Raw genomic sequence first — 19,309 nt, forward strand, 5'->3', positions numbered from 1 at the left:
CTGCCTAACACTGTTCTGGCTATTGTTTCTCTGTGCTTGCTAATCCCACATGTATGAAGAATTGTTTGACTTTTGGTTTAAACTACTCATTACAACGTTCCTTTCTCTTTCTGATTTTAGCCTATCCATGCTCAGCTAGTTTAATTATCCTAGCTTTCCCATCCTCTTTAATACTTTCCAAAAATTTTTCACTTTTCTCTTCTTTCATGAATATTTTTTCTGCTCTACAGTTCATTACAGCCAAGAACTCCCTAAGTTATCGATTTCATCCTTTCCAACCTGCCCAAGCGTTGCCTCTCTCTCTTTTTTCCTGCACATGTCCTTATGAAATCGATGCCCCCCATTTGAATCTTAATTTGGAGTCTGCATGCAAGTCAGCTAAGTACAGTCTTGAAAGCTAGCCATCTTCGACGCTCTCAACTTAAGTTTAGCATAGATCAATTCAGGTCGCATACTAGCCAACTTAATGAGTAATTGAAGACCCAACACTTTCACCTTTTTTTTTCGGTCTGCTTCCAAGTTATGTACTTTTAACTATCTTGAGAGATGTGTTAATATGGCATTATTACTAAACCTCTTTATGCAGGGTAGGAGGTACATGTTATTTACACTGATTTTTCTAAAACCTTTCATTTCGTCGCCCGGTAGATATGCCTCTCTAAACGGCTTCTAACCAATGCTGCAGAGTATGGTTGCTCATTCCATTTTTCTCTTTTTGCTCTGAAGCTCCCAGGGTCCTATGTGCGTGTGTGTGTGTTCTGTTTGTGGTGGGGAGAATAGCCCGGATTCGTTAGCGTATCACAAGATTTCCGTTAGCGGATGTTATGCAACCCGTTGCAACTGGAGAACATCGCCACCGAAGAATTGATGTTTGATGCATCCATAGGTGGGCATTCACATAGAAATAGCTCCGTGGATTCCGCTTCTTCATTACAGGAGGGGCACGTATCATCTTGAATAATTCGTATTCTGAATGTCCAGCTAGTGAATTATGGCCTGTCAGAAGGCCTATAATACTCCTGTGAGTACTCCTGCTTTTCGACAGGATATACTTTGCGATATGCATCTTTGGTTCTGACAGGGAAAGTTTATTACGCCTAGCAACATTTAGGCTCTGCCACTGTCATTGTGGGAAGCTTGTTCCCCGTTTTTGAAGGCAGCCTTTGCCAAGGCTATTGATACTTCAATTGCAGCTTCCGTTCGTTCCGAACCCTCAAAGCAACCTGACTACCACTGCATATATTTCGCCTTAAAAAACTGTTGCATATTGTCCCAAAGGAAAGCCCACTTCTCGTTTTTATTCGAGAGATAGATTCCGGCGAACACTTAACTTATATTCACATTGTAAGTTCGGGAAGTTTAACCAGTCTTCGTCTTTATTGCTTTTACAAGCACGATTCAGAAGCCGCCTAGTTGATTTCTTGAGTTTTTGCAGTTCCTGATACCACCAAGGAACCGTTTTACCGCTTTGGCCTCATAAAAAAGGATAAGCCTCTTCATAGCACTCTAAAAGTTTCCTTAGTCGCCTTGCGAGCTGCACTTTGTTGACAAGAAGTTCATTGAATTTTGTCCAATCCGTTTTTCTAGGCTGGGTATCGGTGATCTGCCAGTGAGATTACGTCTGGTCTCCGCCAGTGTATAATCAACTCTAACGCTTTTGAAGTACATATTTTTAGGTCACTTACTTCACTTCTTCTCGGTCCCACAAACGCAGGGCGCACCCTACATTTGAAGTTATGAGACTAGCTGAAGTGATGAATCAAACAGCTTCTCTCCTCTTGGATTGCATTTTCTACTGCCCCGGCAAATATGTTGCGCGTTCGCATCGCAACTTATTAAGAGTTCGAGAGCACTTGATTCTGCATACGCTACCAGATTCCTTAGTTCTTACAACGGTTGAGGATACAAAGAATCATAGGGTAAATAAGCGTTTTTTTTCCTCTCGTCATTAATCTGGTAGTGTACGATGCCCGTAGCTTAGTCCTAGGAACATCTACTGATCTAATGCCACAGATTCTATTATATCGAATCCATGGCTCTTGCACCAGAAAAAATGTATGGACAGTCCTGCAGCTTTTCAGCCTCGCTGCCAGCAGATAAGAGGCTGCAGGTTAATTTGACCAATGTTTATGTTTTTCGACATAAACTTAGTCTAAATAAATGGAAAACTGTTAGAAGCGTATGCCGCGGTCCGCTAGCGACACGACTCCGCCACTTCAAGGTAACCACATCAGTGTACTCCGCATACGTCCTCTTCCTTCCCGCCGTCCTGTCCGTGTTTCCGTATTCTTATGGGAGGAACCAACTTAGTTGAGATCCGCGAGTCCCGCAGGGATGAAATCAGTAAGAGATTTGATCCCCGCGGGACGCGCGGATATAGTCCCTGGTGCGGAGCACAATAAAGCGTTGCTGAGAGAAGAGTATAGTGCGCCCAGTGTAGATCTCACCGTGGTTACCAGTTTATCCCCACCTTCCGTCGAAGATTCCGCTTCCTTGCGTCCAATTTCTCTGAACATTATCTCCCCTAGTGGTACAGCGACGTCCTTGTCCTCATTCACAAGGTGCTTCATTTTCCTTCGCAATGCCTTCTTCTGCCGCCGTCTTGAGGCTACAAGGTCGTATACTGGCTCGTCTACTGTTGATATTTGTTAGGAGCAAGATACGTGTAAACAGCAAAAAATAAGCTCATATTCACGTTTTTTTATAGAAACTTTATATTTCAAATATTTTAATAATGTGGCCTTAATGGGATATATTCACATGAAAATCTTCAATTTTGTTTTAATTTTTTTTTTAATAAAAAAGATTGACAATGATATTTGCTATGCAAACTTACGTCCTGAACTTTTATCTGAAACGATGAAAAATTTTGCGATGTTTTGTACAATTAATGGTTAAACTAAAAAAATACTAAATAATTTCAAAATTTTTAGCGTTAAAACAAGCGTGGGTCGCTAATACATTGATGATGGTGGTCAACAAATGTTAATGAAGACTTAGAGCTCCCGAATGACAGGGGTGATTATTTTCCGTATACTACTGCTATATAGCGGTACTGCGATGCAATATTGGCGTTGATGCAATTAAAAAAAATAGCAAGAGACACACATAAGCACACATATTTGGTCAAAATTTACGAAGCAGTAAGAGAACGAGAAGATGTCATATGCAAAATCGAAATGTTAAAATGTGTCGAATATCTTGAAACACGCTCCATTTTACCCATTGAGGTTCATCGGTGGTAGTAGAGTCAGCTTTAGTCCTTCTCCCGCTCATTAGTTCGGTTCAGTTGAGAGCTACTGAAACCACCATTCAGTGTAAGTTTCTGTAATCTTGTATCTAGTGTTCTTGCTCGTCTCGATTGAGTGTACCACTTTTCTTCATCGCCGAGCGAACTTGGTCTTGGTATTGGAATCGAGAGACACTCAAATCATCATCTAGCGTATCAAGCAATTGTTGTTTTGGTTAACCTTATATTCGATTCCCAACGACCTCAATGCTCACACCAATCTTAACAAGAGAATTCTCATAATTTCCCTATTTATCGAAGGCGCCTTTTTAGCAATTTTTCCACGTTCGGTACCATGAGGTCGGCCGACAAAAATTTTGTTTTATTCACATCTAGTCTTGGACGGTGCTGCATAAGGCGATCATCCCAATTTTGGACAGGTTGCTTTGTTGAAATAGACTGGGAACACATAATTTGCATAGAGCATTGTGGAGGGCGCTGGACTTTTGGATGTCCCATGTAATAGTGTTCATAACAAGAGCAAAAAGGAGTAGGGAGAGAGCACTTCTTTGATAAATACCGACAAAGACGCACAGCGTCTCTTTGCACGTAACACACAAGTTCCTATGGCACTAGGTTTCCCCGCAGAACATGCCAGATGAGTTTATGTGGCACAGGGTCAAATACTTTCTCTAGATCCGGAAAGGCAATGTAGAAAGGGCGATGCTTCTCACGGTGTTCCTCCATAAGAAAAAGGGCAACATGTATTGCGTCAGCAGTTGTATATTCTGCTTGACTGCCTTTTTTTTCATAAACGTTGTAGAACTCATTGAGGCACAGTGTTGGGTCCCAGCCAGCATTTGATGGCTTCCTTGACTTCAGTGGTGCCGACGGGTGGAATTGTTCTAAATGTCGGTAGTGTTTGCAGAAACGCAGGATGAACAAATTCTTCAGATGAAATCTGCTCTCTATCTGTCGCGGCTCATCGATCTGTAAGCAAAGTACGTTTGGATAAGCCGCTTTGTGGAATGCGCTTTTAGCTTGATGCAATTAGTGTCGGTGCCTTATGAGAATACAGTCGATTTGCATTTTATTATTCCCAATGTAGGAAGATGACACAATCGTTTGAAGAACCATATATTCACAAGTATAAGGTCATGGGTGTCCGCAAAATCGACTATACGCTCTCATTGGAGACTCCAAACCCTTTTCTCCCATGGTACTCGTTGCCTTTTCACTCACTTGACCATTAAGGTCGCCTGTGATGATGCTATAGTAATCAGCACACACATTACAAGCTTTTGCATTGAGGAGTTACCAGAACGCATCTTTTTCGGCATCGGGTCGGCCTGTCTGTGGTGGGTATGTGGTGTAGAAGTGAGGCTGATATATATATATATATATATATATATATATAAGTGAGCTTCGTCAGTCGTTCAACAAATTGCTCGACTTCTTTAATGGAAAGGATGGCAATGCGGGCACTATATTGCGCGCGTGGGCTATCAAAATAGAGAAGTTTATAACTATTTTTTAAGGTTATGTGTAAACACAGAACCTTATTAAAATCAGTTTACTGTCACACGCATTTCTCTCGGAGGTGTTTGTAACGATTGACACCAAGTGTGGTAGAAAGGTGGGAAACTGTGAATGCTCACACATATAGTGAGTTACATCCTTTTAGGTCAAATTGAAGGGGGGCCCCCATGCATCCAAAAGGGGGGGTGTACATTTTTTTTTCATCAAATATAGTTATGTGCTTTTCGAAACTGGTCTTAGTTTTGATATTTGTTGAGAAGGTGGAGAGTGCGGGGTGTTGAAATTGATAATTTCTTTAACGGACCCACTCTCAGAAACTACCCTACCGAAAAATCTGAAAAAAATCAGGGGCTGCCACTATATGGTGCCTAGGCTCCGAAACACCCTCCATACCGATACCTGTTCAAATAAAGTTAATAATAGTACATGACTATAATTTTTAGTAATTGACAGGAAAACTCCCCTTAAGTTCACCCTAGAATCATCGCAGCAATGTATGCTACAGCATAGGACATGATTTTGCCAAATTTGGTGAAAATCGCACTATTACTAACAAAGTTATACTAGGTCAAAGCTGTCGCTTCTTTGCAAATTCAAGTCTGTGAATGTCAATATCACTTGAAAGTGGATATTTTTACATAATACAAGGTGCGGCAGCATAACTTCCTATTTTCAAAACTCAATACAAAAAATATTGTATGCATCGGAAAATATTTATTTATTTTTTATAATGTAGGTACATGTCTAAAGTTTTTATTTACATTATTTTGAAGATCCAATCTGTTAGGTGACGTCCCCCATTCTCCATACATTGCGTAAACCGATTTCTGGCGTTTGTCATGACTCTTGTTAGCATAGCAGGTGTTATGTTGGCAATTTCTTCTTGGATGTTGGTCTTCAAATCTTGTAGGGTTCTTGGACGGTTCACATAAACACGGGATTTCAAAAAACCCCATAGAAAAAAATCACAAGGGGACAGATCGGGAGAGCGTGCCGGCCATTCCAAATCGCCTCTAATTGAGATAAGGCGCACTGGAAAGTGTTCCCTCAAAACAGCCATCGATGCTCTTGAAGTGTGTGCTGTTGCGCCGTCTTGTTGGAACCAAGTGTCCCCCAAATCCAAATTTTCTAGCCGTGGGAAAAAAATTCTGTAGCATGTTTACATACCGGTCCGAATTCACTGTCACTGTAACCTCATTTTCCTCAAAAAGCCAGGGACCAATAATTCCAGCTGAGGAAATTGCACACCACACTGTGACTTTGGGTGAATGCAAAGGCTTTTGATGCAATTCTCGAGGGTTGGTATCAGCCCAGTTGCGCATGTTTTGTTTGTTAACCGACCCACACAAATGAAAATGGGCTTCATGGCTAAAAAAAACAATAGCACCCTCGGGAACGACATCAAAAAGAAGCTCACACGCGTTCATCCGAGAATTGAAGTCACGTTCTGAAAGTTCCTGCACTATCGCCATCTTATAGGGATGAAAATGAAGATCATCACGACGAATTCTTCTCACAGAACGATCGGATAGTCCAAGGGCAGATGCGTGTTTGCGCGCAGAACGCCGTGGCGATCGCAACATTGACGCTCTCACTGCTTCAATGTTCTCAGGTGATCTAACGGGTCGAGGGACTCCTGTTCTTCCTTTTGTCGCACTTGCAGTTTGTCTGAATGTAAGTGACCCATGTAACAATTGATTTGCGGTCTGGGACGGGAGCCAACGGGGCTAAATCAAAGCGATTCCGAAATGCACGCTGTGTTGCAATAACCGAACATCCGCTTGAAAAGTAAACCTCAACGGCAAAGGCACATTCCTCACTATTCCAACGCATGATGGCGACTGAACCGTGTCGGGACAAAACTTTACAGTATCCCCTCTTGAACGAGACCACTAGCGCTCCGCTATGACATCAACTAACTGAGTGGCGCGCATTTTAAAAAAGGAAGTTATGCTGCCGCACCCTGTATATGCATAATGGGCAAATACACACTCAAATCTCTTTATAAAAAAAATACACAAAACCTTATCAAACCTGAAGCGTCTAGCTTCCGGTTTCCCGACTTGTTTCCCATTCGCGTTCTACGTCATAACTTTTGGCACTACACCATCCAGTTTTTTGTAAAGGTCAAATATCATTGCCGCTCTTCGAAAGAGTTTTTGCAATTTCCTCGGTCTTTCCAGTGAGATTGCAGACAGATATCTTTTTTGGCTCAAGCTAATTTATTTACGTTCCCACGCCGTCTGTACGTAACAAACCTTTGCCGATGATTTTTTAGTTTTAACCGACATTGAATACGTTTTTTTGGTCGACTTGCCACGCAACTGCTATCAAGAAAGATCAGGTGGAATCTATCGTAGTGGAGCCATTTATCTTGGTCCCTGATCTCAGGACTTCATTTTTATTTTGTTGAGGATAGTAGTAAGTAGTTGCCTCAAATCTTTCTCCCTTTTCTGGGCTCAGGACCACCAGGTTATATAAATAACATGGCGAAATTGAATTCTTTTCAATAACTTGGTGTAGCCTATATATATGTAATAAACGCCGTTTCAATAATCACTGCATTCTGATTCTATCATTCTTGTTCGGATTTTAATTATCCCTCCTTAAACTCTGCAATTTCGTCTTTGCTTTTCAAATAGAGATTATTCGGTTATGTGGAATTTTTTATGATTTTGTTTAAAATATCTTAATAATTATACTCTAACTGGACATCATAATTTGTACAGAAGTAAATAAAATGTGTGCGAGTCTGTTAACAAACGTTTGATTCTTTTGAAGTGCTCCGGTCCAAGGATAACATTCGAAGTCTGTATTGTCTCGACGATCGATTTTCATTGACATATGACCCAACGCATGCTATTCTTTTTATGGTTATGCTCGCGTGTTTAAACATTACCTCTGAACACAAACTGATAATCATGATCGATAAATGAGGTTTTAAGGCGTTCGCGCAAAGGTATCTCAAATAGCTTGAATATTGTAGGCAACAAGAAAATTTGCCATTATGATACCTGTATTAACTGTACCTGTACTGTATTTTTTTGCAATATTCCGTTAATATAAGACTTGAACGAATTTTAATTAGTTAACCAAAAAATGTAGTTTATTAGGAAGCTTAATAAATTTATTTTAAGTTCTTTGAAATTCGCTTCCATGCATATGATATGAAAATTTTATTTTGCAGTGAAATATAGCGAAAGGGCAGATTCCTTAAATGATCGTTATATGCACTTAACTAACTACAGTATTAATAAATTATCATCAACATACTCTCAAAATGAAGATGTGAATGCATGCGAAGGACACAAATGGACAATTCAATCTTTATGGTCTTATCTAAAAAGTCGAAGAATTGACACGATCAAATTATGGGATGTTTTGCGAAATCTTATTTTACGTACTCTTCTCGCTGGTGAAAATTCCATTAATGCTATGTTTAAGCTAAATGTGGAAAGTAAATATAATTGCTTTGAACTGTTTGGGTTTGATGTCATTTTAGACTCTGAGTTAGTCCCGTGGTTATTAGAAGTCAATATATCACCGTCACTACATTCAGAATTGCCTTTGGATTTACACGTGAAAGGACCACTAATACAAGCTGTGCTTAACACCGCATTATATAATGTAAGTGATCCTTTTCAATGGAAATTATTTGAGAGTTATGAAGTAACAGTTTTATTGCTAGGTACCTCCTAAACTTTCGCTCGAACATCAAAAATTAGTATTAGCGGAGGAAGGATTGTCTGGGCGTTTGTGTTATGACAAGAGAATTTATATAACATATTTGTCGAGGGAAGAAAAACTCAAACATAATCAATTCACCAGGGTGGTTTCGGATAATCGTAAAGATGTAATAGATAACACCGGGTAAACTAATCAAGGGTTCGGTTCATTATTACTAAAAGCAAAACGCATACTTCCATTTTTGAAGTGAATCCTTGAGTGTATAAAATTTCTGAATAGCTTGAACAGGATCATGCGTCTTTTTCACAGTACTTAAACGCTATTCTGGAAAATCTTACACCAGATGACGTGCGATGTTTAATTGTGGCTGAAGATGAATTGCAACGTAGTGCACCATTAGAAAGAATATTTCCGGGACAACAAACACATACATATCTAAAATATACCGAACTACCACGCTATTATAATCGGTTGCTAGATGCATGGGAGCATAAGTATCACCATAATAGATATGAAGGAATTCTGCTTTTACAGGAACTATGTAGGCAAAAAGTGCATCTAGAAATACCGGCCGCAACCTAGAAGAAAGGTAAGACTTGCTTATACATTTTAAGAAACCAAATAGTCTTACATGTCTAAAATATTTCATTTGCGCTAATTAAATTGTGCCAGTATTGAAGATATTTTCTAATATACTCCTAAATTTTAAGTGATTTTATTATCTATTTTTCTGGAACTCTTAAAGAAACAAACCAACGTGTTTCAAAATGAAATTGTTGAAAAAATAAGTAGTTCCTTGTCTGTCTATGTTATCAATATTTACTTGATTTTTGAGGAAATGTGGCGAACTTTGCGCTTTTTCTACTGGCGTTTCCGTTCCATACACAGTCGTAAGTTGCAATTGTTTAGGCGACGAGGAAAAGTATTAGTTGATAAATTGTTTTTAATTCTTTGATTAGTAATGTTGTTTTAAGTAAGTGATACCGATTGAGAAGTAAGTTCCCTGAGAACATGTAATCGATTTTAGACAGCTTTGCGGTATACCTCCTTTATTTTTAGCTTATAGTAATAATTTTTCAAAGTAATATTTTCCAAGAAATTCTGACGTTAGTCCATATGAAAAATTTGTAAGTACATTGTTAATTAATTAGATGAATCAGAATTCATTTATATCACTCTTGTAGAAATGTTGATGAAGGAATTTTCAACTCATAAGGAATGAGTATTGTCTACTAGCTTCCTTTCAGTATTACCGTTCATATCACTTTACATATATAGCGCGGTGCAAAATTTTTCGACACACAAAATTTAGTAATTTTCTCATAGAAAAACTAACCATTTTGGTTACTGCTGGGGCAGTTAATAGTAACGTAATTTATTTGTTTGGTTACCATATTATCTATTTTTGAACATATTATGCTAGTTACTGGTAATAGACTCCCCGCCTTATATTAACTTCTGACTTAAATTATTTCAATGATGCAATCTAACAAAACTCTCAAAGACCGTTTTTGAAACAAAAACTGTGTGTTTGAAATTATCAGCATTAGAAATTTCAAACGAATTCAAACAGACTGAAAGCCCGCGCCATGTTGTGTGGCGTCACAACTCGAGCCAATAAACTCCAGTAGCCCGGCAACTGGCAGTTACTCATAAAAATATAAAACTGTCAATATTAATTTCCGGCGTGAAATGCTAAGGAGGATGATGAAATATTGTTTCGTGTCTTGCTGCACAAATAACTCCATAAAACCCCTCCATAAAAATTTTCGGAAGAAGTGAATCACCATCGTCCGACGGAATCGAGTTTCTTTGGTGTCAGGTTTAAATTGTGAGGATCATTTCAATGTGAGTTAACATTTCTTGAACTTTAACTCCAATCTTAATTGATAATATTCGATTGCGTTAGAATTTTCTGTCATTATTATTCAAATTTAAATCAAATCACAAGAGAAGAGGTACCGCCCAATATTCAACGTGCCCAAGGTTCGAACTCCGCTCAGTGTAATTTTTTTGCGGAATGTGAATCTTTCAGAAACGTATGTTTTATCGTCATCCAGGTAAAAATGTGAGAATTTGCTAATAGTTTCTGACTATTACCGCCGAAACGTAGTTTGGGTGTAAGGGAAAGCATAAGGCACAATTTGGTCAAGTTTGAAGAAAGTATTATTAACTAAGTTATAGGGGGTGAAACTTTGTAATTTTTGTGAATTTCGTACATTCTACAACGTGTATGACGTCATTATTACATATCAATTCGTCAATACCACAACGAATTGAGTTCATATGAATGGGGTTGCAAAGAATTATTTTGTTTTAGTTGATTGAACATCAATTACTCCAAACAGACATCTGTGTATGTAGATATATAGTATATGCATGTAAATGAAGTTTGCGGGTAGTGTCTAATTCGGATAGATATATTTGGACAATTTTTTTTTTTTTTGTGCGTACACGGAGGTGGAAAATCTTAGAATGACACGTCCGCCGCAGCTCCGCCGCCCGAACGCCCGAACTACAGCGGCCGCGTGTGGGATTCACACCCACTAAAAACCACCCCCGGTCTCTCCAGCCCCAGCCCCGCGGGACCACCATTGAGGTATTACTTCGCGGGGTAGGTTTGCTCTTAGCCACTCATCCTTCTCCTTCTTTGTTCTTTTAGCAACTCCTCCTGCATTTGGATGATTGCGGAGCCAACCGCAAGCCACTTCTCCTCGGACTCCAGCATCTCAGTAACCAAGCTCTCCGGGGTCCCGCTCCTGCCCAGCACCTGGTTTAAGCTCCTTCTCTCCATCGCAAATTGTGGGCAGTGAAACATCACATGCTCTGGATCCTCCGGTATGCCATCGCATCTGGGACAGTTCGGAGAATCATCCAACCCAAAGCGGTGCAGATACTGCCTGTAGCAACCACCGTGTCCCGTGAGGAACTGGGTAATGTGGTAGTTGGTATCCCAATGTTTTCGCTCAAGCCACACCCTATTGTTGGGAATGAGCCTGTGCGTCCACCGACCTTTCGCAGACTCGTCCCATCTGCGTTGCCAGAGATCAAGCGACTCTGACCTTGCCGCATTTCTACGCTGTGCATGCCCCTCCATATGTCTTGCATTGTACAGGACACTCATTTCTTTGGTCAGAATGTCAACCGGGTTCATGCCTGCCACCACCAATACTGCCTCATCTGATGTGGTTCTAAAAGCACTGCAAACCCTCAAAGCCATCCGCCGGTAAACCGAGTTCACCTGCTTCCGTCTCTGAGAGTTTGCAAGCGCCTCTGCCCACACAGGCGACGAGTAGAGCAGGATGGAGCGCACCACTCCGGCTAGCACCAACCTCCGGCAAGCACCAACCTCCGGCAATGTTTCGGCCCACCAATATTTGGTAACATTTTTGCAAGTGCCGTGGTGGCACTGGCTGCCTTTTGGCATGCATACTCTAGGTGCTCCCTAAAACTCAATTTGGTGTCAATTATTACCCCCAGGTATTTGATAGCCGGCTTTGATACGACCGTATGTCCACCGACCTCCACTTTTACAGTGTTATTTTTCCTGCGTTTCGTTATCAAGACCGCTTCCGTTTTCGCATCCGCCAAGGTCAGCCCGGCCTTTTCTAGCCAGGACTTTACCGCTCTCACTGTTTCCGTTGCGTAAACCTCCACATCTTCTGGGTGTTTTGCTGCAACAGCCACAGCTAGGTCATCAGCAAAGCCGACAATCGTAGTCCCCTCTGGGATGGGAAGAGCAAGCACCCCATTATACATGATATTCCACAACAGGGGACCAAGTACCGATCCCTGTGGTACCCCGGCTGTGACAATGTACTCTTTGGGGCCGTCATCCGTCCCGTACCAGAGAGTCCTCTCTGAGAGGTAGTTTTCCACCAAATTCGCCACAGTTACAGGCGGTATTATGCCGTCATTTAGCTGGACAAAAATTTGCCTTCCCCTGTTTTCGTGGTGAGGGAACAGAGTGGTAACAATCTGTTTCAGGAGGCGCGGACAGGTCACCTGGGTTGATTTCAGCAGCCTTTTCATCACCACTCTGTACGCCTCGCCCCAAGGGTTTATGTCGGCATAGTCGCACAGCTGTTTGAAGCAGTTTTTTTGCTCCTCCGAATGGCTTCCTTTAGGCGGCCACGCAATTGCTTGTGTGCCTCCTCTCGACCGTCGCCACCGGGTTTTCCCCTGAGCCTCTGGCAAAGCCTCCTTGCCCGAAAACATGCGGCTCGCAAACTTGCGATTTCGTTGTTCCACCAGTAGTTGGGTTGCCTACTGGGGAGCAATCGCCTTCTGGGCATAGTAGCATCGCATGCTTCCGTCACCCATCGAGTGATCTGGGTGGCTTTCTCTCCAGCCGTACCATTCAGGGATATGTCGGATTTGAGCACCGCGGAAAACGTGTCCCCCTCGAAAGCTTTCACTGTCCAGCCAAGCATACCACCCGGCATTTTGCGAAAACTCTTTTTCGAGCTCGAGCCGCCCTTGATCTCTATGCAGATTGCCTGGTGGTCGCTGTGAGTATAGTCCTAACTGACATGCCAAGCGATTCTACTGGCTAAAGTGGCACTCACGTATGTCAGGTCCACTATAGACCCCAGGCCCCTTCCCCGGAAAGTGTACGAAGACCCAAAATTCGCCAGTACCACGTCCAGCTCCGCGAATGCTTCGAGGAGAACACGTCCCCTGACATTAGTTATCCGGCTGCCCCATTCAAAAGCCCATGCATTGAAAGCGCCTCCTATTATGATCGGCCAACGTCCTCTTGCATCCAAAAGAAGAGCAGCAAGCATCCGCTCATACTCGACGAGTGTAGCGCTGGGTGGAGCATAGCAGCTGTAGATGTGGATGCCCTTCACCTTCGCTCTGATGAAGCCCTCCTCCGGGTGCTCCATTATTTCCTGGAAGGCTTGTTCTCCACAAGTCCACAGCGCTGCTTGGCCCGTTTGGTCTTTGACCCAAACGCTACCACCGCGGTTTCGGTATCGTTCACTTAGTATGGCCACATCGATGTTTTTCTCGCGGATGGTTTGCGCGAGTAGATCCTGCGATGCCTCGCAGTGGTTGAGGTTGATTTGTATCAACCTCATCTGCGATTTGTGCTAAGGGCTCTCCTGTATTCCGGGCACCTGCTGCTGCCTGCAATGTGCCGATGGTCCACACCCTCCTTTCCTTTGGACAGTAGACAATTTGGGTCAGCTCCGCAGTCCTTGCTGATGTGACCTTCCACTCCGCATCTCCTGCATTGCTTTGACCTGTCATTTGGGTTAGTGCATGACTTCGCAATGTGACCAAAGCCAAGGCATCTAAAGCACCGTTTTAACGCCACCTGTTCCCTAAGGCGACACATAACCCAGCCTATTCTCACTCTCCCTGCTGCTAACAGTTTGAGTGCGTTCTCCACTGGTAGGCTGATGATGGCGGTTTATGTTCCCCCATAGGCTTTCCTTAGCGTTTTCACCACTGACTCTTGTAGTCCGGCAAGACCGAACTGTTTCTCCTCCTTTGTCGTGATTTCATCTATATCTTTGCAGATTATAGTGATCTCCGGCCTGCTAGCTCTTATGTCGGCTTCCTGCCCTAAAGTCTTCCCGATTTGGCTTAAGAATTTGTCCGCGGTTACATCCTTGGGTTTCTTAAGTTCCAACATAAGATCTCCCTTCTGCGACCGTCTAATACGGCTGACGTTGTCTCCCAAATTGGTGATTTCGGGGTCTGCCTTCACTTTCCTGAGAATGTCGGCGTATGACCCTTCGCCTCGTTTGGAAATGAAAATCACCTCCGGTCTAATCTTCCTCCGATAATTTCTTTTCCGCGGTTCTACCTTCCTCCAAGCTTCCGCATCCGCCTTTGAAGGTTCGATCCCTTTTCTCGAGGTAGGCACTGCAGTATTTTCCCTGGTAGCTTCAGATGTACTTTTCATGAACTCTGCCTTTTTGGGAGTTGAGTCCTTTTTTCTTTTCGGGGTTTGCTGGCCTGTTGAGTCATTCAGCTTCTCGCGCAGCCTCTTCCCCGGTTTCTACCCTTTTGTGTTTTGAACCGGCGTTACTTGAGTTGCCTGGTTCACTTTTCCAATCGGCGACTTCCCTACTCGTTCATCCTGGGCCTTGCCGTACGTCAAACGGATGCCTCTTATCATGGCCTTTATATTTTGGTGAATGTTCCTGCGCTCCTTTATAAACTCACACAGCTCCATGATCTTTTTACCGAGGGCAGTAAAGGTAGCTCCAGACTGATCATTGCCCAAAACATCGCTCGGGTGAATCGGCGTCAGTGATTCTTTCTCATCGAAGACTCCCGCTATACGCTTCCCACTGGGGGTAGCGATCGTGAGGGCTTGTGCCCGTGTGGGAGGGGATCTGCGAAAAATCGAGCTCCTTCTGAACGGATCCATCACTGGAGCCAGTTCAAGTTCCTCCCGTACGCTTGTAACATTAGATGCCACAGTCGCCAAGGTTCCCACTACTGAGGCACTGCGGTCGTTGGATATCGACGGCCGGGAGCCCGCTTGCCCACTGCCAAAAGCCGCCGGCACTGGGTTTCCGAAGCCCTGCACCGTAACTTCATTCTTCTTCTGCTCCTCCATGTTTGGTTTTATTTCTGGGTATCCTTCCCATAGCCAATTTTTATCCACGGGTGGGCGTTTACTTCCCACCTACCCGGCCTGCGCATAAACATGCCCATACACGCACATCTCCGGATGCGTGCATGTGCATGGCCATGACACATTCGCCGAGCATTCCCTTATCCGCACGAAGGGACGCGCCTGATGGGAGATTTGGCAACTCCACACAGGTATATTTGGACATTAAACCAGCCGTATTGATTATACGTACTATATGTGTACATATGCATGATTTTGTGCACGAAGTAAATCGAAAATATGGGTGCGATTAATTTATATATGAGCATGTATCTATGCAGTATTCGGAAATAGGCAGTTTGTTTGTTTGGGTTGAGGATAATATTTATGGCTGTAATATGTACTTATGTCTTTTAGTTTGGAAAATATGAAGGATTTGGATTTGTAGCTATATACGGATAGAAAAATGTGCGTAGAAGTGTCTCACAAAAGATGAACACAAAACCTTTATACCCTAAGCGCGAGCTTCCGACTTGTTTTTATTTAAAATTACTATTCTATACTAAGTCCGTAAAGATCTGCACGCATCTAATTAACAAAGATGAAAAAAGTGTGGCTTCGAGAAGTTTTGCACCGCACTATATATCACCTGAAATATAAAGCACTTGTACAAAATGTGTTAATAAGAGTATTAGTGATCAGACAAAATTTTAAGTAGCGTATTTATTTCCCTCATTACAACCGAAACTTGCAGCTGGAAACTATGTTCTTCGTGGATAATATTATGAAACTGTTAAATTATTCATTTTACATACATTGTTTCAAATGTAAAGAAAACAAAATATTTTTTTTACATTTTTCGGTCCATAAAAATTCCACTTCGACGGGTGTAAAATGTAGCATATTCATCTTAACGATTTTCAGAATCATAACAACAATTTATTCGTTTTTCCGAAGTTTCATCAGAAATTGTATGCTTACTTCAATTTTTAGCCCCTATTTGCAACATAGCTATCACTTATAAATATTCAGGAATATGAAATTGCAATAATAAGCATTTAAGATTCCTTCCTTCCTATTCCTTTCTTTGACTAATTGCTATTTGTATCTAATTAATGTCCTTACTTGTTGGTGAAATGCCTGAAGTGATTGATTATCAGTTTCTCGAATTGGAGTCTCAGATTTAAGTGTTTGTCTTTGTCTGTTGCATTGCAGTGTAACACTGTATTTTAGTGTCTCCTTTCCAAATACCTTCCCTACTTTTGGAGGTAACCATGGGGTATTGCAACATTGAGACTGTTGCAGCGATGACTGATTCCCTATTACTCGTGAAAATAAAATTGGGGGCATCTCTTTAAATTATTTTAATGGGACACGAAAGCAGTACCCCACACGGTTAAGAGTCGCTCAACAACACAAGAGCGGCTATTCGCCCTTGGATGTTTTGATGGTTATGCCGTCAACCAATAGGGACGGAAGACCTAGGCGTCGTCTGGATTGGACGAACCAGCTTAACGAATTTATCGTACGCGCCTATTGCCGTGTCATGGATTTGGAACGCAATCCATCAGGGTACAGACACCTACTCCATGATGCGTTCATAACCCGATTTTCGGAACTAAGTCATGTTCCGGAAGAGAACGTTGTCAATCGATACCGGGTGATAGTGAAAAATAATCGAGTTGCCCTACCAACTAGGGAACAAAGATTCCAAGAGGTTTCACTTGAGCTCGGTCTGGAGTCACCAACTTACCGGACTGAACAAAGAAGCAACACGAATACTCCACTTATAAGGCATTCCATGAACCCAGTAATCAGGAGAAGCTTAGTGACTGGGAATGTCGACCCAATTTATAATGAGGCTTTAACCGTATTCCAGGTCGCACTCACAGTGTATGCTGAGATTCTCCCAGAAGCTAGGCCAAAGATCCAAAAACTTAACTTACTTCGGCAACTACTAACATCATTGTTGCCGTTGATAGAATTTTGGGTGATCGTTTGGCTAGCGAGATTACTGCTATAGAGGTTCGCAGCATGATCTACGTTGCAGTTGCCACGGTTATTTGCCTCCATAATCAACATCTTGGAGCAAATATCGTTCTGGGCATTTCGGCTCAATAAAAGAGTCGAGAAGTAGAGAAAGGAAATTGGTCGTGCCACGCAAGCCCTTCTTGAAAATCCATTACCAAGAATGCGCAGATGCGTTGCGAACATCATTGGAAACTACCATCTCTCCAATGATGTGCCAATCGAAGAAATCTTCGAGGTGCTGAAACAGAAACTTCCGGTATGCTTCAACCCCATTCGTAGGTATCAAAAGAGGGATTCTATAAAAATATCGCTGTCTCAGGTCATCAAAATAACCTCGATCTGGATCAGGCAGAAGACTTCTGGAGAAGTGTTTAGAGCGAACCCAGGCGCTGCAATTTAGAAGCTGGCTGTGTGTGGCTTCTACATTTTACGCGTTAATGCGAGGAACTCCCCGAAATGACCATGTCTGACATAACTGAAGCTAACGTATAAGCAGCTCGTGAAAAGGCAGGTAATTGGAAGGCGCCAGGAGAGGAGCACTCACAGTGAATTGACAAATCATACACAAATTAGTTCAAAAATTTTTCACCAAGGAGATAACTTTTCTCATCCCCAAGGAACAGCGTGCCTCTTGCCCTTCAAAATGTTGACCAATTACTTGTTTTCCTACCATCTACAAGGTCTTCACTTCAGTTCTGTGCGCGAACATCGCAAAACATCTTGATGTTCACAAAGTGATACCTGACGAAAAGGATGCGCAAAAGGCTCCTGAGGCTGTAAAGAACAGCTTATAATATTATAGATACAGTAGCTGTGAAGCAAACTGTCCACCAAAAACGAAATATCTCGACAGCCTACATCGATTACAAACCAGCTTTGGACTGCACATCGCGTTCGTGGGTACTACAAGTGTTACGCCTGTACAAAATCAACCCGAATGTGATTTTTCTCCTCAGAACAGTGATGAAGAATTGGAGCACGAAGCTATCGGTATTCTCACAAACATCAGAAGACATACCAACTAGGCGTGGCATTTTCCAAGGCGACTCTCTAAACCCACTGTTCTATTATATGGATTTGAATTCGTTATCCCATCTTCTGGGGAAAACACACCGACAACGAAGGATACACCCAAAATAACATCCGAATTGAGGGTATGGTTTCGGACGACGTCTACAAATACCCCGGCATATTGCAAGCAACAACACCTGCTGTGGCAGTAATCGAATCCAAGTTGCTGAGGGAATTTGAAGGGCATCTCGATCTTGTCCTGAAAACTGAGCTGTTCGGAAAAAATAAAATCATGGCGATCAACACCTTCGCCATTCCCGTGTGATACAGACGGGTACGGGTAGTTCTTGCAAACAACAACATCCACAATAGAGCTGCCGAAAAATTGAGGATCACTATCCCACGTCACCACAACATTGCACCATAATCAAGTGCATTCTCTTCGTGAGTTTTTCTTCGAAAAACAATCCTCTAGCCAAGTACATCAATAATAATAAATTATCTCCTTTGACCTTGAGAAGCAGCGAATGGGATCCCATGTCGAATGTTTCTTCAGTCCAATAGAAGATCGACATGTGGAAAGAGAAACCTATTCACGGAGGTCATATCAAAAATTTGTTGTTGTCAGGCATTGACATCGAAGCCTCCAACAAATAGTTGACTAATGGTGTACTTTTCTATGAGACCGAAGCATTCCTAACTTCAATTCAGGATGCATCGCTCCCAATAAAAAATGATAAACGGTACATTCGAAACGACTCCTCAATCATCACTCAATTGTAGGTTATGCAACTGCGAAGAGGAGACCATCCAACACATAACATCTGCGTGCAAGATGTTGAGCAGTACTGAGTACACCAATCGTCTGCAAGATCTCGAAATATTCTGCAAGATTCTCCATCAAAAGCTTACGAAGTATAACTTAGTGGCAACCTACCATCCTTATTATAAGTATATTCCGCAGAGAATCTTGGAAAATTATTGGGTCATACTACTGTGGAATCACACTATTGCCATCGACCACAGTGTTAATCACAATAGACGCGATCTAGTCGTGGTTCTGAAGCAAGAACGAGCGTGCTTTTTAATCGATGTAGCCGTTCCGTTGGGCCGGAACCCTGTTGAAAAACAGCTAGAAAAAAACCGGAACTACGGCCCCTTGGTGGACGATATGAAGCAAACTTGGAGACTACAAAGATTCTCTTCGAGAATGCACTTGATTGTAGTGCAACGTT

At 42.3% G+C, this 19,309-nt stretch overlaps 1 protein-coding gene across 7 annotated transcripts in view; it reads left to right on the plus strand.

Annotated features, from left to right (window-relative positions):
* Nucleotides 1-19,309, plus strand: part of LOC119647249 (tubulin polyglutamylase TTLL4-like) — a 429,241-nt gene that overhangs the window by 297,530 nt on the left and 112,402 nt on the right. For 5 of the 7 annotated variants that reach the window (XR_005248821.1, XR_005248824.1, XR_005248822.1 and 2 more), the window contains exons 11-13: nt 7,956-8,395; nt 8,457-8,621; nt 8,765-9,044. Coding sequence is in view for 2 of the 7 variants with exons in the window: in XM_038048126.1 (XP_037904054.1) it covers nt 7,956-8,395; nt 8,457-8,621; nt 8,765-9,037 (878 nt within the window). In the remaining 5 variants the exon portion in view is untranslated. Of the gene's footprint in view, nt 1-7,955; nt 8,396-8,456; nt 8,639-8,764; nt 9,045-9,290; nt 9,346-19,309 lie in introns of those variants that run through there. The other 2 variants (XR_005248825.1, XM_038048127.1) reach the window with 2 other exon arrangements.

The sequence above is a fragment of the Hermetia illucens genome, chromosome 1, assembly GCF_905115235.1.
Source record: "Hermetia illucens chromosome 1, iHerIll2.2.curated.20191125, whole genome shotgun sequence".
Taxonomy (NCBI): domain Eukaryota; kingdom Metazoa; phylum Arthropoda; class Insecta; order Diptera; family Stratiomyidae; genus Hermetia; species Hermetia illucens.